A 21,591-nucleotide genomic window follows, 5' to 3' on the forward strand; every position below is an offset into this window, starting at 1 on the left:
AAAGTTTTTTGAAAAAATCTAATTTAAGAAAGTTTTACTCATTCAAAACTTAAAGATAATTAATAAAGATTTAGTCTTATACTAAAAGGGTTGATTCAGTCTTACATATCAAAATCAGTAAAAAATAGAAAACGATTATAGAAAATCAAGCAGAAATGTGTGTCATCTTAATTATTTCTTTGAAAATTAATCATTTACTTAAAAGCCAAAACCGTTAGAGAAAAAATAGAAGATCAAGTAGAAAATCATATCTAAGATTTCCAATTTAAAATATAAACGAGAGAATCTACAATCCTTCATTCTATCTCTCTCTCTCTATCTCTCTAGAGTAACCACTGTGTGGATATTTTGCAGCCTTTCACTGTTATTTTAATGGCGTAAACGACGAAACGATTATACGTTTTCTTCTTTATAAGGTAAACACACACAAACAAATCTAGCTAACGTTATTGTTTTCTTCTTCTTCTGTACATATTTTTAGATGTAAGATCTTTTGATTACGGTTTGAGATATATCATCTATGTGAAAGAAATAATTCGTTGGGTTAGTGTTGTTGTTACAGAGAGATTTATAACAATAATGAAGATGGATGAGTTTCGTGAAGCTTCTTCGGTCTCTTCGTCTCCTTCGACTCCACTACGAACACCCTTACATTCTCCAAACCTCTTTAATGGAGATTTCTCCGTTAGCAACAGATTCTCTTTCAAGTCTTCATCAGACTATTCTTTATCAAGTTCCTTCTCTAATGGACTCTGTTCTCCTGAAGATAGTTCTTCTCCGTTTTCTTCTCCTCCGTTTAACGGGATCATTCCTAAGCACAATCACACTTCATCATCACCTGTCTCTTTTGATTCATTGTTTTTCAAGGATCATGAAAAGAGTCATGTTAATGGTACTGATGATTTAGGTTTGTGTGAAGATCTCTATCGTATGAATATCAAGGAGGATGTTGAAGAAGATCAAATACGTTACGCACGAACCGAGACTCTTAAAGATCCTCTTCCTAAGTCTGATCACACTGACTTCACTCCAGATCCACTCTACAACTTTTCACCTAAACACTATGAACCTAGCAATGGTGGATTTGTCTCTGGAGGCTTTCCATATGGATTCTTTCGTCCACCAAAGGAGTCTAGTATTAACCAGTCATGTGCCTCGTGGTCTGGATTCGATCAAAGCAAAAATGACGACAAGAGAAACATGTTTGGGAACAATCCTCAACAATTTGGATGGCCTAGCTACTCAAGCAGTAATAGTGGTACTAGTCCTTACAACAATGGTCAGGAGATTTTCGAAAATCGAGGCGGAATGAGAGAGTACTCAGCTTACTCGCCCCCACATCAACCCGAAGTTTCTTATAAGCATCAAAATTACAGAACAACAACATCAGACATATTACCATTGTTCTGCCAACGAACTCAAGTCCCTATGGTTTCAAAATGCTCTGAGCCATTTAGCTCTGATGAGAGTTTCTTCATGAATGGTAAAAGCATTGATCATCAGAGAAGCAATACTCGAGCATTGATGTCTAATAATGGAAATCCTACGGAGATATGTCATCCAAGTCTGCCTAACATGTGTGACATTCAAGGATATGTTTACTTAATGGCTAAAGATCAACACGGATGTCGATTCTTGCAGAGGATTTTCGATGAAGGAACTTCTGTTGACGCGATGATTATATTCAATGAAGTTATTGCTCATGTTGTTGAGCTTATGATGGATCCTTTTGGGAATTACCTGATGCAGAAACTCTTAGATGTTTGTACTGAAGAACAGAGGACACAGATCGTGCTCGTGGCAACTGAGGAGCCTGGTCAACTTATCCGGATATCTCTCAATGCATACGGGTAAAATATTACATTCTAAGATATCATTTTGGTATCTTATGCTTATTAAACATTTTTTGTTTATCTTTGTTTTGTAGTACTCGAGTTGTCCAAAGATTAGTGGAAACAATCAGAAGCGGAAAACAGATTTCTCTGGTGAAATTGGCTTTGAGACCCGGTTTTCTTGATTTGATCAAAGATTTAAATGGAAACCATGTGATTCAACGTTGCTTGCAATGCCTTAGCACTGAAGATAACAAGGTCAAATAACTAAAGTCACTTCCTTTTAACTCTCTCAATCATCAGATTATATTATAGCTAAATCTTGTTCTGTTTTTTCAACAGTTTATCTTTGACGCGGCGACAAAGTTCTGCACTGAAATCGCAACACATCGACATGGATGTTGTGTGCTACAAAAATGCATTGCTTATTCAATGAGACAACAACGAGAGAAACTGATCGCTGAGATCTCTAGAAACAGTCTCCTTCTTGCTCAAGACCCCTTTGGGTAAATTTATCAAACAAAACAAACATTTATACGGAAGAACCTAATAACAAACTTTTTTTGGATGATCAATATTTTGCAGGAACTACGCAGTCCAATTTGTTATAGAACTAAGGATTCCTTCTGCGGTGGCGATGATGCTGGCTCAATTAAAAGGGCATTACGTTCAGCTTTCGATGCAGAAATTCAGTAGCCACATGGTGGAACGATGTCTCATGCATTGTCCAGAGAGTCGTCCACAAATCGTGCGTGAGCTCGTCTCTGTTCCTCACTTTGATCAGCTTCTTCAAGACCCTTACGCAAATTTCGTCATCCAAGCCGCTCTTGCTGCCACAAAGGTACTAACTTTACTTTACGTACAAGTTATATGAATTACATTCCAATCCAGTTTTCGGTTCGGTTATATATCGGTTTATGAAATTTGTGACAGGGTCCACTTCATGCTTCACTAGTGGAAGTCATAAGGCCACATTCGATTCTACGTAATAATCCTTATTGCAAGAGGATTTTCTCGAGGAATCTATTGAAGAAGTGAAGGATAATGATGATAATGAGTCTGTAACTTTGATGTTGTTGTGTTTCTTTTTCTTCTCTCAAGTTTCTTCTGTGTTTTCTCGTATGTTCTTATGAATAATCTCTGGACAATGGTCTAGATCCAGAGACAAAGACCTTAGTGTTTGATTCTTCTGTATTGTTCTCTGTTGTTTCTTTTGTTGTTGTTGTTTTTTTTTCTCACCTTATGTTGTTTGGGTTTCGGGAATGGAATTTCTGTTGTAAAAAATCGGGTTTTAAACCCGGTTTTGTCTTTGAATAAAAGTCTTCTTTAGTTCTTCTTACTGAGAAAATAGAATATTCGCAATTCATATAAATTATTACTGAATATAAATCCAAGATTTAGATGGGCTTTGTTTCTGTTTTAACCTACTGATCAATCAAAGCCCATTAGTTTTCACTCTTCAGTCTTTAACAATCAGTTGTGGATGTGGTTTCTTATGGCTACATTGAAAAAGATGGAGACTTCTTTACTAGGGTTTTATTATTTTCATTTTTCAACGAAGCCCGTTTTTAAAAATCTCCTCACTCTCCGATCCCAACGAAAGAAAAAACTATCCAATCCGAATCATTCACAAATAACAAAACTATCATCATAATAATATCTAAACAAACTTTATAGTAAAGCGTTAAATGATGTACGATCAGGTGTGTATGACACACTTTCTTAAAATAAAATAATATATACACCTTCTTAATTAAATAAGTTTTGCACCCTTGACATTTTGAATTTTTTTATCAAATAAATACATAGATGATAGATGATAAGGATTTTGATTTTTTGAAAGATAGACGATGATAAGGATAAGCAAAAAAAATAGTATGACTATAATTATTTAATATCTATAGTATGTTTTTCCGGCAGACAATAAAAAACTCGAATAAATTGGTATTGCATTTAAAGTTTTATTTGACATAATTTATGGGTAATGCATTTATTTCACTTGATCAACACACCTTCTCAGACCTAATTCTTGGGCAAATCGACCGTAATTAATAGGAACATATACCCTATTATTTAATGTTCATCGTCACATGCATTTTGTTTCCAACAAAATTGTTTACTCTTATAAACTTTCAATTAAACTCGGCTTATGTTGTTGACTTTTTAATAACAGAAGCCGATCCTAACACTTAAAGAGTTGACACGACTTAAAATGGCACAAAGGGTCAAAACTTAAAAAGCATTGGCTTTCATCCTTGTGCACGTGAATATATCATGACATTGAATTGCATGGAATCATCCGCACAAACGAAAACATTAGAAGTTACAAACACTATAGTTGAAAACACAATGACACATATATTTGTATGCAGAATCTTAAAATACACAAAATGAAAGAAAAGGTAAGTTTAGTAGAATCTGAAATGGTATTTTATTTCAGTATGTAGAAAAAAAGAATCTAAAAGTGACATTATTACGGAAAGGAAGGAAATATTACACATATGAAAATTCCGTAAAACTAAGATACGTTGTAAAAATGTTGGCCTTATTAATATATATGTAATTTAGATGGTTCGATAGATACTTTTCCCGAAATGTGTGATAAAATTTATGTTCTATTGACAAGTAGATATATGCAACGCATATAATTGAATTTTGCATTTATAATCGTTTCAAAATTATTCAATGGAAACGGGTAGACAAGTACCAAATATTTAATTCTTCCACCAGGAATTTACAACTAATTTATTTCAGAAAAATAACTATATTAACTGAGGGACTCAGAAATATGATTCTCCATCTAACCTTGCAATTTAATTTATACTAGTATTTATTATTCGATGTAGCTTTCAAACACATTTTTTCTTTTTTTCTTATTTCTTATTATTCAATTTATGAAATTTAAAGTATTGTATTTATATATAGGGAGAGTTTATAGTACGAGATTTAAATAAATTGGAGAGAAGTTGACAAAAAAGAAGAAGAGACATGAATCTTTATTATATATGCATACATGGAGGAGCTAGCGGATGTTAGGAGCTTTCAAAGCTTGTTTTTATTTATTTTAATTTTTAGCTTCAGTGTTTTTTTTTCTCAAGAATAGTTTTAATTTGTTTGCATATGTAACAATTAGGTTCTATTTAGGCATGAGTTTAAAGGCTATGGACCGATTTATCCAAACATAAATACTTGTGTTGTGACTTGTGTAGTACAGTACTGATAGTCTGATACTCCAATAACTGCAGTTTTTAGATGAGACAATTTTTTATTGTAAATCGCAACCGCAAAACAAGAATGAAATTCGTTGTTCTATTTGGAATTTTATTTTTAATTTGCACTGAAAATTGAATTTTATATGATGTCTAATAAACACACTAAAGTGTTATGTTTGTTTTCTCTGAAAACAAAAAGTAAACACAATCAAACTAGCAAACCCTAAACGAAAAATATGGCTCATACGACGTTTTGGTTCTTAATTTAAAATGCATGATCACCCTCCTTGACTAATAGTAATTCGAGACATAGCTGAAGCAGTGATTTCTGACTTGACATTCTGATATTACCTAAAAGAAAAATAGAAAAGAAGAAAAAATCATTTCATACATGATACATCCTTCTCTCTCGGTGTCACGTACGGCTTTTTGTCGCTGTTCTTTATCATATCACATTATCACTAGACCGACAATTTCTCGAAATAATCACTAGACCAAAGTTCTATATTCCCCAATCATCGTTTTTCTTTTCCCCAATCGTCGTTAATCGTAAAGTGAATCACAAAGATATTTCTATTGACAAAGTAAACTATAAATGGTCACTTTTCATTGTGACTTTTCTTTTCATTAATTGAAAGAGCAAAAGAAAATATATTTATGCAAAACGTAGTAATATATCATCGATTCATATTGTTAAAAAGGGAGAAAATAAAGGTTGGGAATATATGAGGAAAATAGCCACAAAGAGTCGTAATTATAAACGAGGAAACGAAGCTCATGTCTCATGACATGACATGAGATAGGAGGCCGTTGAAAGGCTTTAACTATTTGAAAACTTAATAGAATTTCATTTCGAATATCTTAGTTTTTTTTTTTTTTAAACCAAAAAAAAAGAAAGAATAATAATGATTGTGGAAGGAGGTTGGTTAGTATTGTGTATATTTGTGTTATATAACCAAAAATGGGAGTAGGAGGAGTTAATGTGTGTATTAAAGTTGCATCGGCATTCATCAATTCATCAACCTTCCCTTCTCCCATCTTTAATTCTCTTTATTGTTTTCTCCATTTATTGACCTCTCTATTTCCCAACTCTTCTTCTCTCACTTCCTCCTCCTCCATCTTTATCATCATCATTAATCATTCATGTACATACACTTATACATACATACATACATACATCTATCCATAATCCATTCATATGATTTTACCAACAACGAAGTGGTTTCTTTCTACTACAAGATGTGATAACAAAACGCTCTTCTTTATCGCATCATCATCTACCTAGCTACATGCATCATAATAAAGACTTACATGCATCATACGTCTAGATGACAATATGGTGATGATGATGATGGTTGAGAGGAAAGCGAAAACAGAAAGAGAAGTTGGTTAGAACTTCACATCTAAGCATTTAAATGAGACTGTTTGGAGTTATTGAACACACCCAACTTGGAACTCACACATCATGTTTCACATTACTTCCCCCTCTCTTTTTAGTTTATTTTATTCCTCCATAAATTTTAAAATATCCAAATTAAAATACAATAGTTTCACTTTCAATTATCTAATTTATCAAACCATTTTTTTGTTATCATAATGGTATCTAATTCAATTACTCCATATGAACCGGTAGAGACAATAACTCCCCTGGAGATTTTCCTTCATGTATATATATAGTGATGATCATCACGTTACTCTTTAAGTCTATCTGCTCATTTCCTCACACGATCAAAAAGATAGTTCAAATTTTTCTTTAAAGCTTAAGAAACCACTCAGTGGAAACCAAGACTAATTAAGGCTAATGGTTTCTCGACAAGAAGGAACCCTCTACTCTAGAAAGAGGGATTTCACAGTCTGTGGAGAAGAGTTTCACAATTCATTCAAGAAGAGCAAACAAGAAGATCAATCACAGAGCACTCTGTTCAATGAACGACCAAAATCGGAGAGTATGAGATCAATTACCTTTGATTTTGAACTTCATCTCCACACTCCTCTACCATCAGATTGGCAAACTAAGGTATCTATATTCATATATGAATTGAAGTATCTTATATTTGTATCAATATGAAGATAAATATGCGTTATGATATGTGCATAAACATGCATCTAAAACAACGATACTTATATTTTCAGGGATATTCAAGAACATCTGATGAGCATAGGGCATATCCCAAAGATCCAGTGATTTTTGGACAACCTAAGATGAGCCTAGACCTTGAGCTGAACCTTTCACCTTCAGGTTCACCTTCACGAACCACAACGAAGAAATATGAATCCTCCTCAATTCACAATGAAACAGTATCATCATCAAAGATTAAAGTTTTGACGAACACAAGTAAGAAGAGCATAATTGGGACAGGACTAAGTCGATCACCATCCTGGCTAGCGTTTGAAGGTGGTGATGATAACGATGTTGATCACAAGGGGCAAGAGATGGTAACAACAGTTTGCATGAAATGCCACATGCTGGTTATGTTGTGTACATCAACTCCTGTTTGTCCCAACTGCAAGTTCATGCACCCACACGATCACAGCTCTACAAAACTGTTTAAACCATCAAATTTGCTTAGGCTTCTATGCTAGGCTCTTTCAAGGTTACTGAATCTATAAAATTTGTACGGCAGATAATAAGCCAAGAGACTAGATATGGACAAAGTTATGTATATACTAAAAGTACCAGAAAGTTTGTATTAATTCTCTGCTTCTATGAACGATCATGCTTTAGATCTCTAAACATATCAGTATTTTGCATTGAATTGTACTTGGGGAATAACACGTACACACGGAATAATATCAACTAGTATTGCACTAAAACATATATGGATACTGACTAAATAGCTTTATTCAAGGTAAGATATACCAGAGTTTGAGTTCCGAGTGTAGTCACTATCAATAATAGAACCAGAGGTAAAATGGTTTAACTTGAATCTACCAATGGTTCAGTAGCAAGCGACGATGCTTGTGTTATTTGTACTATTGACATTAAATAAATTAACTAACCCCAAAACACTTTGGAGGGAAAATCTCGAAAATAGAAGTGGGACATTTTCATTTTCCGGGTAGAGTCAACTAATCATATATTGACACCTGTCACATTGAACCCTTCATTGAGAATCTGGCGTAGAAGTTTTGAAACTCAAAAAATCAAAAACAGAAAGAAGCAGAGAGACGATGGCGAGCAAAGACGAATTTTCCCGAGATCTCACTGCGATTCGCTGCGCCAGAGCTACGATGCTTCTCTATTCACTTGCATCATCTCGCACAATCGATTCCGCCGGCGAGGTTAGTTCGATCCCTTCTTCTTCCGATTGGAATCGATTTTGCTACAATCGACTCTTAAATTACGAAATTGCCATGCGAAATCTCATCTCTGGTGTTTTGTTTAGAAGCAGGAGAAAGGAGAAACGCGAAGAGAGATAGAGGATCTGAGGAGAAAGCTTACCATGGTGAAGATAAAGATGAATCGGATTAAGCTTTGCGGATTGATGGAACTGCTTCTTCTCGTCTTTTTGGTACTGTTGCTTTCCACTTTCTTCCTTGTCTTCTTCCTTGGATCTACTTGATCCTTCCCTTGGAATCATCAGCTTATGCAACATTATGGTTATTAGAGTAAGGAAACTATTTTAGAAGTCGAGATTTGTGCAGTAGAAGAATCGGATAACTGTAGAAGTCAGTCATTAGTTTTAAAACTTAACGTTTGCATCTTCTAATGAATGAATCTTGTTATAAACACTTAACTATTTGAACTCTGGAGATTTAGTAGTTCTTCTTGCAATCATCTTCTTATATGCTTTTAACTGAATACATTATGCTCTTTCCTGAATGTGAAACTTGTTTTAGTACATCATCTTGCTTGGCTTTGACCTCTAGATATATAATTCTTGCTCCAGTCATCTTCTTGAATGCTTTCAATTGAAAACATGAGTGCTCGTTCCTGAATGTTGTTAGCAGAGACTTACTGGTTGAGCTCTGAAGATCTTGTTCTTCTTGCAATCATCATCTCGAATGCTTTCAACTGAACATCATGCTCGTTTCTGAGTGTTATTTTTTCAAAGTCAGAGCAGCCTGAATCTGAGCTTTTCTCAGTTCCTCATCATGCTTGGCTTTGACCTCTGGAGATCTAATTCTTATTGCAACAATCTTCTTGTAACATCATGCTCATTCCTGACTGTTGTTATCAGAGGCCTCATATTCCTAGGCTTCATATTCTGAGCTTGGCTTCAGTTTCTCATTGTGATTGGCTTTGTGCTACAAAGAAAACGCCAAAGAAAAGGGACTTTGATTCAGATATCTCATATCTGCATCTTCTGCTGCTAAACCTATAATTAAGAGGGGTTAAAATCTTAGAAAACTCCATCTAACATATAGTTCCTCAGCATTATATCCTTTTCAGAATCAATAATTTCATGCTTTCCTTACCTTTACTTTTGGAGCCACAGAATTTAAAGTATAAAAAGCCCAAAAACGGTTCCACCGGTCCAACCACTCAATTTTGGCCGATTCCCACAAATTAGCTTTTCTCTACAAATTCAAATCAATTTTGCTCCTTTCATTATCCAAATGTCAGGACTCGATATCTATCCTCACGATCCTTCTTCTTCTTCTTCGACCAGCTCTATCGATCTATCCAATGAAGCTTTCTTCAGCACCGGTGGTCTGTTTCTCGAACCACCAGGCGTTTCCTCTTCCTTCTTCGACTCTATCTCCTCCAAATGCTCCGACTCAGAGCCACTGCATTTCCCCGGTTACTGGAGAAACAAAACCCGTCTCCGCTCCGGTAAGAACTTTATGTTCCTGTCCGTGAGCTTGAGTAAAGACAGATCTGAGCAGCAATGTAAGAAGGCTTTGGCGCAAAACGACGAAATTCCCGGCAAGGATAATCGAAAACGAAGTGTTATCGGTGGCGTGAGGAGACGCGGGACCATGAACACAAGGAAGCATCTCTGGGCTGGTGCTGTAGCTGCCATGGTTTCAAAGTATATATATTATTGAATCAGAGCGCATATAACTTGTTTGATGAAATGCCTGAACCAAAACCATGATTTTTTGTATTGGTATTAATATTACACTTTTTGTTGTTGATGATGGCAGAACATTCTTAGCTCCACTTGAGAGACTAAAGCTTGAATATACAGTTCGTGGTGAACAGAGGAACTTGTTGGTGGTTGCTAAGTCAATTGCAACTACACAGGGCTTGACTGGATTCTGGAAAGGTAATTTGCTCAATGTTCTTCGAACTGCTCCTTTCAAAGCCGTCAATTTTTGTGCCTATGATACCTATAGAAAGCAATTGCTTAAAATCGCTGGGAATCAAGAAGCAACCAACTTTGAAAGATTCGTTGCTGGTGCCGCTGCTGGGATTACTGCTACTGTGCTCTGCTTGCCACTCGACACTGTATGTTTTTGATTCCTTAAACCATTTTAGATCAAATATGACAAAGTTCTCTGCTTTAGAGTGACATAAGTCTACTGTTAGTGTTCGACAGGACAATTATGAGCATGTGTAACCAATTTGACTGAAATGTGTTCTTCTACTGGCACAGATACGAACCAAACTAGTGGCTCGGGGTGGAGAAGCCTTGGGGGGAATCGGAGGAGCTTTTCGGTATATGATCCAAACAGAAGGGTTGTTCTCCCTCTACAAGGGTCTAGTGCCGTCCATAGCAAGCATGGCTCTGTCCGGTGCAGTTTTCTATGGCGTTTACGACATCCTTAAGTCATCGTTTCTGCATACACCAGAAGGCCGGAAAAGACTGATAGACATGAAGCAGCAGGGACAAGAACTCAATGCTCTAGACAGGCTCGAGTTAGGACCCATCAGAACTCTCATGTACGGTGCTATAGCAGGTGCTTGTACTGAAGTAGCCACTTATCCTTTCGAAGTAGTGAGACGACAGCTTCAGATGCAGATGGGTAAAAACAAGCTCAATGCTTTAGCTATGGGATTCAATATCATTGAAAGAGGAGGGATCCCAGCTTTATACGCTGGACTTTTACCTAGCTTGCTCCAGGTTTGCATAATACTTGTTTCATTACTAAACTCAACTTGTGTATCTACTGTTTCCAAAAGCTTGATATGTTCTGTTTCACATCTCCAGGTATTGCCTTCGGCTTCAATAAGTTACTTTGTCTACGAGTGTATGAAGATAGTACTTAAAGTAGAATAACAAGATTATGATATTGGAAGAGTACTAGAGCTTAAAGAATCATCCATTACACAATGCATTGCGTGATGAATCAATCTAAAACACAATGCTTAATTTAAACTTCATCTTCGTGGAGAAGCATATTGGGAATTCCTTTGCTAACCGAAAACTTCCTACCGGTTTCTGGGCAGACGAGTGAGCCTTCCTCAAGGTGAAGCTCGAGCAACGCGTGGTGGAATTTCCTTAGGAATGTTTCGTCAGATTCCAGCGTCGTCGTGTCTGGTGCGTTATCGGGAAGTTCGGTGTATTCCATAGAACGTGCACCATCCACTAGAGCCTTCCAATCGATTTTGGCAAACATGTACCTGAGAAAATCCGGGTTGAAATCAACCTCTTTTACTGTTACCTTCTCCGCTTCGATTCGCAGAGGAAACTTGTTGACCACTCCTTTAATGTTGCAAGACAACATATTGTGCACTATCAACCTCATCTTTTCTCCTTCTCTCTCTCTGCATCGAGCAAGAGACGCGCGACGAAGACGAAAAAATGTCTTGGTAGCTGACGATGTACCCTAATGGACTTGCGAGCTTTTTATGAGTATTATGATTCAGTTTTTCTAAATGGGCCTTTTCCATGTAAGGCCCATAACTAGATACGAGAAGATCAGTAAAGTCTCCAAGTCTATGGTTGACAGTCAAGAGTCAACCGTTGACTATTTATGTGGCCAAGCAAAAGCATGGTTTTCGTTTTATTCTAGGATTATAAATTAATCACAAATTTACAAAATATGTGATAACAACAAAAAGAAATAAATTTGCATAAGATTAAACACAAACTGACAAAAGAGTTCAAATAATCGAAATGATAGAAAATATTGGAAAATTTCATGGAAAAAGTTTATTGTGTATATCAATTTAAGAAAGACAAACTTTTTTTTTTTTTTAATATACTAATATATATTTATGAGTTAATTACAAAATAGGCATTTATTTTGGTTATATATTTACTTTAAGGCACTTCTTACATAACATTCAAAAACAGATACTCTTCCCTGGTGAAAAGTCATCTATATCCTCCAGTCATTGACATCATCTTCTCCAAAGAATTGTTGAATCACAGAAAACTCCCACGAAAAATATCCCAAATCCTACAACTTGCACTTTCCTATTCTTCTTTTTCTTCCTTTATCTTTCCAAGAAACCAAAGCATAGACACATCAACTTGAAAGAGAGAAAGAGTTTGATTTGATTAAAACTAAAATTCAATAAAATCTATAAATTTTTTTGCTTGGGTTCTCTATGTACTATCTTAGGGTTTAGTATTGTATAATTAAAAACGATTTTAAGTTTGCTTGAAAAATAATGAAGAAATTGATTTGGTCAGATTTTGCAACCATGCTCGATGAAGAAGAAGAGGAAAAGAAGAAAGGGGAAGAAGAAGAGGAGAAGAAGATAGGGGCAAAATTGTCTCAATTAAAGTAATAAGTCGACACTATTATATTCTACTGTAGAACATACCTATTTTGAAAGAACTTTATTTAAAATGCCTATTTTGAATATAAGCTCTATATTTATTATTAAAGCAATATCAAAAACAATACCTTAGTTTGCTTTCCAAAATTTTAAGTTGGACTAAGATGTCAGTAAATTACCAAAAAATTAATTGTATGCATTTGTGTTAAGCAAGTTACCAAAGTCAAATAGTTAATAACTTAATAACGTTAGATTTGGGTGTGAATAAAAAAAACCAAACCAGAATTATTAAATTTGATTTCAGTGGATATAAATTTCTCTCAAGAAAACGACATTAACGAAGGAGAGCCAAAGCTTCGTCGTTGATCATTCCTCCGTAGTTGCGGAATTGAACCCAACTTAGGGTTTGTTTACTTCTCATTTCTCTCTTCAATTTCGTCTCTTGCTTCCATTTCTCAACTCAAAATCGTAAATTTCGCGGATTTTTTTGTTCAATTCAGAATCAAATGCCCAAGATCTGCTGCTCTCGTTCCGCTACACAAGTAAAAATCCAAACTTTTTTTCATTTCCTCAGTGTTTTCTGTAAAGTTTTGTGATCTTTGGTAATGTTTTAAGGTTGTGGTAGCACAAAAATCAAACTCGGGTAAAGGAAGAAACGGTGAAGGAGGAATCAAGTATGGATTTAGTTTGATAAAAGGGAAATCTAACCATTCAATGGAGGATTATCATGTTGCTAAGTTTACCAATTTCAATGGCAATGAATTGGGGCTTTTTGCAATCTTTGATGGTCATAAAGGTGATCATGTTGCTGCTTATCTGCAGAAACATCTCTTCTCTAATATCCTTAAAGATGTAAGCTTTATTAAAGATTGTTGCTTTTTTGTGTGTGTGTTATGTATGTTTAGTATGTGTGATGATAGTTTGATGTTTACTTCTAGGGAGAGTTCTTGGTTGATCCTCGAAGAGCAATTGCGAAAGCTTATGAGAATACAGATCAAAAGATTTTAGCAGATAATAGAACGGATTTAGAGAGTGGTGGTTCGACTGCTGTGACTGCGATTTTGATCAATGGGAAAGCTTTGTGGATAGCTAATGTTGGTGATTCACGAGCTATTGTTTCTAGTCGAGGTAAAGCAAAACAGATGAGTGTTGATCATGATCCTGATGATGATACTGAGAGGAGTATGATTGAGAGTAAAGGTGGATTTGTGACCAACAGACCAGGTTAAGAGCAGCTTTTAGTGATCTTTCATTATATAAGGTTATTAGATATAAGGATGATTCTGATGTTTGTGAATTGAACAGGTGATGTTCCTCGAGTGAACGGTTTGTTAGCGGTCTCTCGTGTCTTTGGAGATAAAAACCTTAAAGCATATTTGAACTCAGAGCCTGAGATTAAGGACGTAACCATTGATAGTCACACAGATTTTCTTATTCTGGCTAGTGACGGTATTTCGAAGGTAAAGTTGCGAATTGTAGTCTGGATTTGAGTAAAGGATAAATGGTGTTTATTGAAGTGAGTTTTTGGTTGAACAGGTGATGTCAAACCAAGAAGCAGTTGATGTAGCTAAGAAGTTGAAAGATCCAAAGGAAGCGGCGAGGCAAGTAGTTGCTGAAGCATTGAAAAGAAACAGCAAGGATGACATATCTTGCATTGTTGTCCGGTTTAGATGATAACCAAGAAGACTCAGCTTATATTGGATTTGGAGCTTCCTTTGCTTCACCATGATTCTTTTGGGGTCCGGTTTAGTTTGATTCTGGGTCTTGGTTACTTGTGCATTTTTAAGAACATGAGTTTGAATAGGACTATTATATATTACTAGTTTGACAAACCAGATATTTTATCATATAAATTACATGAAAAGAATAGTCGATTTTAAATGGTTTCAATTTGTTCTTGGAATCGTGGATAATTAATCATCTACTCATTAATCAATGTTAACAAGAAAATAAACAATCATTCAGTCAACTGCATTCATATCAGACAGACTCATTATTTTTCTGGGCTTTATTGAAAAGGCCCATTATAGCCCATAAAACGTTAGACCTAAAGGGAAATTAGGGTTTCTGAAGCTGGAGGCGGACACTATATATACCAATGCTCTTCTCTGTTAACATAATCGTGTTCTTGATGGTTCTCAAAGCCGAATCGTTTTTCTTTCAAATTTGTTCTCGTTTAATCATTGATGATAGACTAAGAAAATTAGGGTTTTTTATTTTTGGTTTTTGATAAAGAGAAAGATGCCTCTTCTTTCAGCAGCAAGATTATTCTTGTTAGCTTTGTTCTGGAGGCACAGATCAATCGCCATTATGAGAGGGATTTTTTTATAATTTGCAGAGTTGTTCTTCCTTCTTTGCTGATTATCCCTCTTTGTGGTACATAATCTCTTAGTTTTTCTTCGTATTAACATAATAGTGTTGGAGTGAGGATTTTGATGAAAGAACATCATGGCGGTTGGCGACTGAATAAGAGGATTTAAACGTTGCACTACGTGACATTGAAACTGTCTTTCAACATTCCAATATTTCAACTTTCGAATACCCAATATTTGGTTTGTTCAAAGACATTTTCGATGTCTAGCAGTGCCAATGTTTAAAATCAACTGATAATTTTGGAATTAATGTGTATAAAGATTCGAACTTTTATTTGTTTGACTCTGATTGTATTCTCTTTGCCTAATTGATGATTTCATTGTGATATGCACTGAATGATTCAAACTTTATCTTGTGGACAACAAATTAAACTTAAAACTGAGCAACGAAGTGGTAATGTGAAAATGATATATATGTTATTAATCCTTGGAAATTACTTATGAGAGGATCTTCAAAACGATGACTAAGAATCAAACATTAGAGACAGGAATCTGTGGTTTACTAGTCTCTAGAAGAAAAGATTTGAGAAGTTTGATAAACTTTTTAGGTTTCTCGAAGTTAAAGATATGACCAGTTCTCTTGATGATAACGAGTTTCCCATTATCTCCTACATGCTTCTCAAGTCTCTTGCCCATCTCCAATGGGAACACTTGATCATGCTCTCCCCATATTATCAATGTTGGCTGCGTTAATTCCATTAATTAAAATTAGGACTCACTAATTACTTTTATAAGAGTGAATACATATGACAAATTTTGGAGGAAGAAGATTGTTTGATACCTGTTTGAGCTTTGGAATCTCTGAGATTATTCTGTCTTTTGGTATGGCTTTGATCAGTTCTCTCTTCTCTTCCATATTATCTCTTGTCAAAGCCTGTGTAGTTTCACATTGTACCAAGTTAAATATATTGTAAAGAACACCAAATATAATTCTTATTGGCACGAATATAATGTTTACTCGTTTTTTACCGTGTCTTAGTATTCAACAAAGAACTACCGAACGAATTTTATTTACTATATAAGATCTGTTAGTGGAATTATCAATTATGTTGATAGATCTAATGAACCCATTAACTCAAAATGTGACAAATTTTACTTTAAACTCCAAGTTGACAATTTAAGTACATTATCTTCAAACAGATAGAATCTTTAAAAGTTCAAATCTTACTATTTCTAAACTATATTCGCACTTACTAGATTTTCAACATTTAAATCACTTTTTCGTATAGTATATGTTCTTAAGACATGTAGACACGTGTCGTAATATGATTTGGTTGAAGAAGTAAAAAAAGAAGAAAGTAGCTCACATGTTCGATGAAATCATGGAGAAGACAAGTAGGAACCAGTCTTGCCAACGCCGGTTTGTAAAATATGTAACCCATAAGTTCCCGGAGCTTTTTCACAGACTCCGGCACAAGAATCTTCGAAGCTTCATCAAGATCCGACACCTTGAAAACACCGGCTTTCATATCTTTCTCCTCCACGCACACGGCGGCGCAGCATATCACCACCTTCTCCACCGCGTCTGCGTACATCGACGCCATTCGATAACCAACGAATCCGCCGTAGCTAAGACCGACGAGGCTAAACTTTTTGACGGATTGGGCTTCTAAGGCCCGCATGAGTGTTTGGGCTTGGAAAATATCGGATCTTTCGGGTCGGGTCGTGGAAGATCCGCCGAAGAAGACTAGGTCGGGGATGTAGAGGTTGAAATAACGTGAGAGACGGCGAGCTACGTCGTACCATTGCCAGATGGCAGTAGCTCCGAGGCCGTGGATGAGGAGGAGATTAGGTTTGGGTTTGGATTCGGGTTTGGTTTTGGATACCCAAAAGTTGACTACGGTTCCATCTTTCAAGTCGATGGTTACGGGTCGTAGACCGGATCTTTTGAACCCGGATTTGTAAGTTCGTTCTAATGCTTCAGACAAGCTAAAGCAACCTGTCATTACAAAAGAATAAAAATATGAGGAGGATACAGAGAAATGAAAAAGATTTTGAGTTGAAAGATATTGTGTTGTGTTGTGTTTGGTTCTCTGGTATCGGTTGGGGGATTTATTACGAATGAGCACATTTTTATTATTAATTAACAATAAATTTGAAGGAGACTTAAATTGAAATGTGGTTATAAGTTATAACGGTGGAGTGACTGGAGTCGCATCACATGTAAAATAATTAATAATTTACGAATTTCTTATTTGTGTTAAGAGAAAATAAAACGTTTTTATCGTTCCTCGTAAATTGTTTTTTTTTTCTTTTCTTATAATTTGTTATATAATTATATTAATGTATCTATTTGTATTTTGGTCTCATGTAAACTCTATCTATAAGTCAAAAGATTGCATTGCATGTGTACACATTATTCTAGTAAGAGAAAAAAGGTTTTCTACAAGAGTCTGGATTATTTTATTTTTTTGGGCAAAGAGTCTGGATTATTTAATTTTTCGAAATTGAGAAAAAACGAAATTGAATGAAGTTGTGTGCAAAATGTGTGTTATGTGACCTAAAGTATAGGCTTTTTTATTTGGCAGCACATACAATTGTTATTATTTGTGATAAAAAGTAGATGGCACGAATGTTACAAAAATCTTTGTATCTGAGATCGAGAGGCATGTGGTTAGTCTTTAATGTGAACATAAGGTTGCGACAGTGCGTAGGTTGGGAAATTAAATTCGACTATCTAACTTAATATTCAAGTTTTTCTTAAAAAGAAAAGTATATTAGACTGAGACACAGATATTTTGTTGAAGACCAAAAATTATATAGACGACTTAGAAAGCTTTGTCAATTTTGGTTATAAGCGTCTTTTCTTTGTCAAAGTTTGGAGAGTCTTGAATCCGCCAATACTCTAGAAGAAGAAGAAAAAAAAATCATTTTTCACAGAATTATTTGAAATAAAAAAACGTTCATTTCTTCAGCTTATGGCTAACCTAATTTTAATTAGAGTTTAGGACACGTTACGAGGACAATCAATTGAAGACAAAGTGGTAGATATGTTGGTAGCTTACTTATTACTACAATATTTAAGATGTACTTTGCATGTATCAGGTTATTACTGGCGTGGCTTCATGTATGTACTTATATACTCGTAATAAATATTTTGGATTAAATGATGCTATAGTTTTACAAAGTTCGATAACTAATTAGTGCATGATGATCAAAATGGTGTGGAACAGTTGTATATAAAACTGAAATGATAGATGAACCAAAGCACAAAGCCGAGAGTTAAAATACACAGTAGACGACAAAAAACAAATACACAGTATTATTGTAAACTAGGAGTTAACAAGAAGACTAATTGAGTTATGTAAACTATTAAACCTGATAAACACGATCAATGATTTACCTTCATCATATCGCCTCAAATTACATTTTCTAACCGTCTGTCTTATTACCATTACCATCGCCTGAAGTCCACGTAGAAAGATTGTATTTAAGCATCTCTATGATATACATGCTCTCTTCGCATATATTCTTGTCAAGGCCATCGAGTTCAGTGATTGCTTCATCGTAAGCTTTCTTAACCAATTTACATGCGCTGTATAAATTCACATATAAAATTACTATTAGTTAACTGTAAGAAACTAAGATATTCAAAAAACTGTAAAAAACTGTTCATTAAAATTAATTGGCAATGAAAATATAAATTAGTTATTATATATACAAAGTTTTTGATAGATTTTGAAACGCCGCACTTATTTTATTTATAAGCAAATGTGATATTACCTTTCAATAGATTTATGGATCTCATAATTGAATATCGAGAAATTTAAAGCCAATCCAAGTCTAACCATATTGGTGGGTGCTAAACTATTCTCTGCCATTTCCATTGCAACCTACAAAATATATGCCTTTTTCATGTTTTTCCATGCTTTTTCCAAACTAATATTTCGAAGAAAATAGGGGAAAATAAAATATTAAAGTTGAGGGTAAACATGATTGAAAGAAGACCTTATATGCATCTAGAGAATTATCTGCATTTTCTTTACGTTCAGCATCAGAACCAAACTCTGCCATATATCGAAAATAATCTCCTTTCCTACACATACCAAGAAACAATATAACAAAATGCTAATTAAAAAAAAAAAAAAAAAAAGAGTTGATCATGATTATGATAACGGAATATGACTTACACTCTGTTAAAAAGGACAATTGATTCGACATTAGTAGTAGTTGATGGTATGAGATGAGAATCAATGAGAGACAAAATGTCATTACAAACATTGAAAAACTCATATTTAACCATTTCTTGTTGTCCTTTTATCAGTTTCACATTTTGGTCGTTTCCTTTCGAGTCTTCCATTTTTTCAATGGATGATATTACTCTCAATGAAACTCTCTTAGCCTCCATGACATTCTTGTATCCAGTTGTTAGTAGGTCTCTTTCCTCTTCACTTAGCTCTATATCAAGCTCACATACTTTTCTCATCGATTTCATCACATCTGCCACAACAACCGCTTAGTTACTTCTTATAAGGTTATAGAAAGATGGATAAAGTTGCTACACTGATTTCTTCGTATACAAGAGTAATTTTGGGCATTTCTAAGACCCTGATAATAGATATCAAATGAAATGATTTGATATTTGAAGAGAGACATAACACATCTTCTGTTATCATATGATTCGAGTAACCATAAGTTTGTTTAAAACACACAAACTGGATCGGTGACAACATGAAAAACATAAACCAATATGATAATTAACCTCCTAGTTTAAATCAAATCAACTATCTCTATGAAAAGGGCAAATATGTGAGAATATGTGATACCATCATATCTTCCAGCTTGGCAACCGAGCTTAGCCAAGTAAATCAGCTTTTCTCTCTCATTCTCCATAACTTTGATCTCTAAGTTCTCTCGGTCTATGTTTATTATGTGAGTTAAGGGATGCTCGATGTTGATAGAAATGTAATATATATGGTGACAAATATATATATATATAATATATATGGATTGTTGAATCCAATTATGTGTCGAAGCAGATCTCGTTTATCAGATGATATATAGAAATGAACTTAAAAATCAAATAAATAAGATACTACCAAGTTTGTAATAAAGGATTGACAAAAAATAGTTTGTAATAAAGGAAAAAAACTAAGAAAGATAGATAGGTATACTTTTGTAAAATGAACAAATATCTACATATGTTTTACTAATGTTATTTAAATTTAATATATCTAGATATTTTCATTCATTAATTTAAATTGAAATAATTTAAAAAACTATATTAAAGTTATAAAATAGGATGCAGATGAAATTAATCTTATTACTATTATGCTTCTATAGAAACATTAAAGTAGAAGAAGATCTGCACAAGTTGGTGGAGAAGTCCATATATACTTGGACGATAGTATGGGCCTTTTAAAAGCCCAACAGTTAGAACCCAAAAAATAAGAGATTGATATAACCGTAAATAAACAATACGACGATATTTAAGTCTCCCTCTTGGCTAAAATATGTTGACTTGGTGGTAAATGATCCACATACGCGTAATATATTCTGGTTATGAAAATCTTTAGTGAACCGGATTAAACCCGGAATTAAGTTGTGTGTTTAAAACGTTTAATTATCTATAAAATAGAAAAGGGACACCAATACTCACCCAGCAAAGTGGTAGTGACTCAGCATGATGCTGGAGTCGCACCAGGGTTCGAGTAACGAAATTGGTACCCCGAGTGAGAAGGAAAAATTGTTTCCTCTCGACTTCCATCGAGTGATGATGGTTGGCTTCCACTGAGTGTCAATGGAAGATGAATGACAAAGGAGTTTATTGTGACTCCGTCATGACCAGACTGCAGTCTGGTGTCCGGGTCTTCCCTGAAGTGAAGATTCGGGGTCGGGAATGTTTATCACAGAGAATCATGCCTCTGGTGATAGCCGAAATGAGGTAATCCAAATTACCTCTTTTTTTATAAAAGACAGAGAATCAACTTCTGTTACTACAAACGAGGAACAGAGCATCACCTTAATTATCTGCAAATTAAAAGACATTGACTTGTTCTTTGAATAGTGTGTTTGGCTGATTCATTCAAACTTCCCATCATACTACTACTAAACCGACTCTGACCAGTGCAAAAAATACCAGCTTTCCACCAAAATTCACTATTTCGTTTCATATTATTCTGATTTCTGAATATATGCAACTATAATATATTATGAGGTTTTTTCATTCATTTATCTTTATGTAGAATTATCTTCTTCTTCTTTTTTTTGACTCTATGTAGAATTATCTTAATGTAGCTTTTATCTATAAGTGTTGAAATTTTATTCTGTTCAAAATAATCGTTGAGGCAAATCGTCCGTACTATATTTAGATTGGACCCATTCTCTTATAATATTTGTTTAGTTTATTGCTCAAATCTAATAAGATTTTATTGTGGAGATAACATAACAAAATGTTAGTAGATTTTCTTTAGTATGTTTAATGTAACTTGTAACGACATAAAAAAAAAAAAAAAATTGTAACGACACGTATATATAAAATGAAGGACAAAATGGTTTTAACTTCATATCGCTTACGTCCACCTTTTGCATATTTTCTTATAACCGTTTGGATTTGT

At 34.7% G+C, this 21,591-nt stretch overlaps 8 protein-coding genes, 2 long non-coding RNA genes and 2 other non-coding genes across 17 annotated transcripts; 8 read left to right on the forward strand and 4 right to left on the reverse strand.

Moving 5' to 3' along the window:
• Positions 1-293: 293 nt before the first annotated feature.
• On the forward strand, positions 294-3,170 carry PUM7 (pumilio 7; the record flags this gene model as incomplete). Of its 2 annotated transcripts, NM_001334820.1 has the most annotated exons (6): positions 294-416; positions 563-1,850; positions 1,928-2,090; positions 2,175-2,338; positions 2,418-2,673; positions 2,766-3,170. In NM_001334820.1, the coding sequence occupies 5 exons, from the start codon at positions 580-582 to the stop codon at positions 2,868-2,870; spliced, it is 1,959 nt and encodes a 652-aa protein (NP_001322141.1). The 2 variants fall into 2 exon arrangements, with proteins under 2 accessions (NP_001322141.1, NP_177940.2); NM_106466.2 differs by lacking the exon at positions 294-416 and having other exon boundaries at positions 586-1,850; positions 2,766-2,870.
• A 3,389-nt stretch (positions 3,171-6,559) lies between these two features.
• Positions 6,560-7,883, forward strand: AT1G78170 (E3 ubiquitin-protein ligase). The gene is made up of 2 exons (NM_106467.4): positions 6,560-7,061; positions 7,178-7,883. Exons 1-2 carry the CDS (start codon positions 6,846-6,848, stop codon positions 7,625-7,627), a joined length of 666 nt encoding a protein of 221 aa, NP_177941.2. The 5' UTR covers positions 6,560-6,845; the 3' UTR covers positions 7,628-7,883.
• A 279-nt stretch (positions 7,884-8,162) lies between these two features.
• AT1G78172 (uncharacterized protein) lies at positions 8,163-9,278 on the forward strand. The gene is made up of 2 exons (NM_001124145.2): positions 8,163-8,326; positions 8,431-9,278. The coding sequence occupies exons 1-2, from the start codon at positions 8,216-8,218 to the stop codon at positions 8,605-8,607; spliced, it is 288 nt and encodes a 95-aa protein (NP_001117617.1). The 5' UTR covers positions 8,163-8,215; the 3' UTR covers positions 8,608-9,278.
• A 244-nt stretch (positions 9,279-9,522) lies between these two features.
• AT1G78180 (Mitochondrial substrate carrier family protein) lies at positions 9,523-11,247 on the forward strand. Its single transcript, NM_106468.4, has 4 exons — positions 9,523-10,020; positions 10,136-10,439; positions 10,588-11,055; positions 11,143-11,247. Exons 1-4 carry the CDS (start codon positions 9,605-9,607, stop codon positions 11,209-11,211), a joined length of 1,257 nt encoding a protein of 418 aa, NP_565171.4. The 5' UTR covers positions 9,523-9,604; the 3' UTR covers positions 11,212-11,247.
• A 58-nt stretch (positions 11,248-11,305) lies between these two features.
• AT1G78190 (Trm112p-like protein) lies at positions 11,306-11,680 on the reverse strand (the record flags this gene model as incomplete). Its single annotated transcript, NM_106469.1, has 1 exon — positions 11,306-11,680. The coding sequence occupies one exon, from the start codon at positions 11,678-11,680 to the stop codon at positions 11,306-11,308; it is 375 nt and encodes a 124-aa protein (NP_177943.1).
• Positions 11,681-12,151: 471 nt separating this feature from the next.
• Positions 12,152-14,608, forward strand: AT1G78200 (Protein phosphatase 2C family protein). Of its 5 annotated transcripts, NM_001334821.1 has the most exons (7): positions 12,152-12,667; positions 12,967-13,066; positions 13,163-13,204; positions 13,278-13,514; positions 13,601-13,886; positions 13,968-14,122; positions 14,199-14,608. In NM_001334821.1, exons 3-7 carry the CDS (start codon positions 13,169-13,171, stop codon positions 14,334-14,336), a joined length of 852 nt encoding a protein of 283 aa, NP_001323238.1. In that variant the 5' UTR covers positions 12,152-12,667; positions 12,967-13,066; positions 13,163-13,168; the 3' UTR covers positions 14,337-14,608. The 5 variants fall into 5 exon arrangements, with proteins under 5 accessions (NP_001323238.1, NP_974168.1, NP_565172.1 ...); NM_202439.3 differs by lacking the exon at positions 12,152-12,667 and having other exon boundaries at positions 12,869-13,066; positions 14,199-14,552; NM_106470.3 differs by lacking the exon at positions 12,152-12,667 and having other exon boundaries at positions 12,869-13,204; positions 14,199-14,552.
• A 372-nt stretch (positions 14,609-14,980) lies between these two features.
• AT1G09787 lies at positions 14,981-15,046 on the forward strand. Its single transcript, NR_139692.1, has one exon. It is a non-coding gene; the product is annotated as an other RNA (small nucleolar RNA).
• A 91-nt stretch (positions 15,047-15,137) lies between these two features.
• Positions 15,138-15,260, forward strand: MIR775. The gene has a single exon (NR_139962.1). It is a non-coding gene; the product is annotated as a microRNA ath-MIR775 precursor (primary transcript).
• Positions 15,261-15,401: 141 nt separating this feature from the next.
• AT1G78210 (alpha/beta-Hydrolases superfamily protein) lies at positions 15,402-17,275 on the reverse strand. The gene is made up of 3 exons (NM_106471.6): positions 16,342-17,275; positions 15,816-15,908; positions 15,402-15,718 (listed from the first exon to the last, which is right to left on the reverse strand). The coding sequence occupies exons 1-3, from the start codon at positions 16,978-16,980 to the stop codon at positions 15,506-15,508; spliced, it is 945 nt and encodes a 314-aa protein (NP_565173.1). The 5' UTR covers positions 16,981-17,275; the 3' UTR covers positions 15,402-15,505.
• Positions 17,276-18,406: 1,131 nt separating this feature from the next.
• GRF13 (general regulatory factor 13) lies at positions 18,407-19,867 on the reverse strand (the record flags this gene model as incomplete). Its single annotated transcript, NM_106472.1, has 5 exons — positions 18,407-18,569; positions 18,758-18,867; positions 18,983-19,070; positions 19,165-19,474; positions 19,801-19,867. 5 exons carry the CDS (start codon positions 19,865-19,867, stop codon positions 18,407-18,409), a joined length of 738 nt encoding a protein of 245 aa, NP_565174.1.
• Positions 19,868-20,450: 583 nt separating this feature from the next.
• AT1G09793 lies at positions 20,451-21,108 on the reverse strand. The gene is made up of 2 exons (NR_139693.1): positions 20,996-21,108; positions 20,451-20,846 (listed from the first exon to the last, which is right to left on the reverse strand). It is a non-coding gene; the product is annotated as an other RNA (long non-coding RNA).
• Positions 20,488-21,252, forward strand: AT1G09797. Its single transcript, NR_139694.1, has one exon. It is a non-coding gene; the product is annotated as an other RNA (long non-coding RNA).
• Positions 21,253-21,591: the final 339 nt, after the last annotated feature.

This window comes from Arabidopsis thaliana (genome assembly GCF_000001735.4).
Source record: "Arabidopsis thaliana chromosome 1 sequence".
Taxonomy (NCBI): domain Eukaryota; kingdom Viridiplantae; phylum Streptophyta; class Magnoliopsida; order Brassicales; family Brassicaceae; genus Arabidopsis; species Arabidopsis thaliana.

Coding starts and splice junctions, on each gene's coding strand:
- AT1G78172 (NM_001124145.2), top strand. CDS start 8,216: ATGGCGAGCAAAGACGAATTTTCCCGAGATCTCACTGCGATTCGCTGC. Junction 8,327..8,430: donor CAATCGATTCCGCCGGCGAG/GTTAGTTCGATC, acceptor TGTTTTGTTTAG/AAGCAGGAGAAAGGAGAAAC.
- AT1G78200 (NM_001334821.1), top strand. CDS start 13,169: ATGCCCAAGATCTGCTGCTCTCGTTCCGCTACACAA. Junction 13,205..13,277: donor GCTCTCGTTCCGCTACACAA/GTAAAAATCCAA, acceptor TAATGTTTTAAG/GTTGTGGTAGCACAAAAATC. Junction 13,515..13,600: donor TCTCTAATATCCTTAAAGAT/GTAAGCTTTATT, acceptor GTTTACTTCTAG/GGAGAGTTCTTGGTTGATCC.
- AT1G78170 (NM_106467.4), top strand. CDS start 6,846: ATGGTTTCTCGACAAGAAGGAACCCTCTACTCTAGAAAGAGGGATTTC. Junction 7,062..7,177: donor CATCAGATTGGCAAACTAAG/GTATCTATATTC, acceptor TTATATTTTCAG/GGATATTCAAGAACATCTGA.
- AT1G78210 (NM_106471.6), bottom strand. CDS start 16,980: ATGACAGGTTGCTTTAGCTTGTCTGAAGCATTAGAACGAACTTACAAA. Junction 15,909..16,341: donor TCCATGATTTCATCGAACAT/GTGAGCTACTTT, acceptor GAAACTACACAG/GCTTTGACAAGAGATAATAT. Junction 15,719..15,815: donor AGATTCCAAAGCTCAAACAG/GTATCAAACAAT, acceptor GAATTAACGCAG/CCAACATTGATAATATGGGG.
- AT1G78180 (NM_106468.4), top strand. CDS start 9,605: ATGTCAGGACTCGATATCTATCCTCACGATCCTTCTTCTTCTTCTTCG. Junction 10,440..10,587: donor TCTGCTTGCCACTCGACACT/GTATGTTTTTGA, acceptor CTACTGGCACAG/ATACGAACCAAACTAGTGGC. Junction 11,056..11,142: donor TTTTACCTAGCTTGCTCCAG/GTTTGCATAATA, acceptor TCACATCTCCAG/GTATTGCCTTCGGCTTCAAT.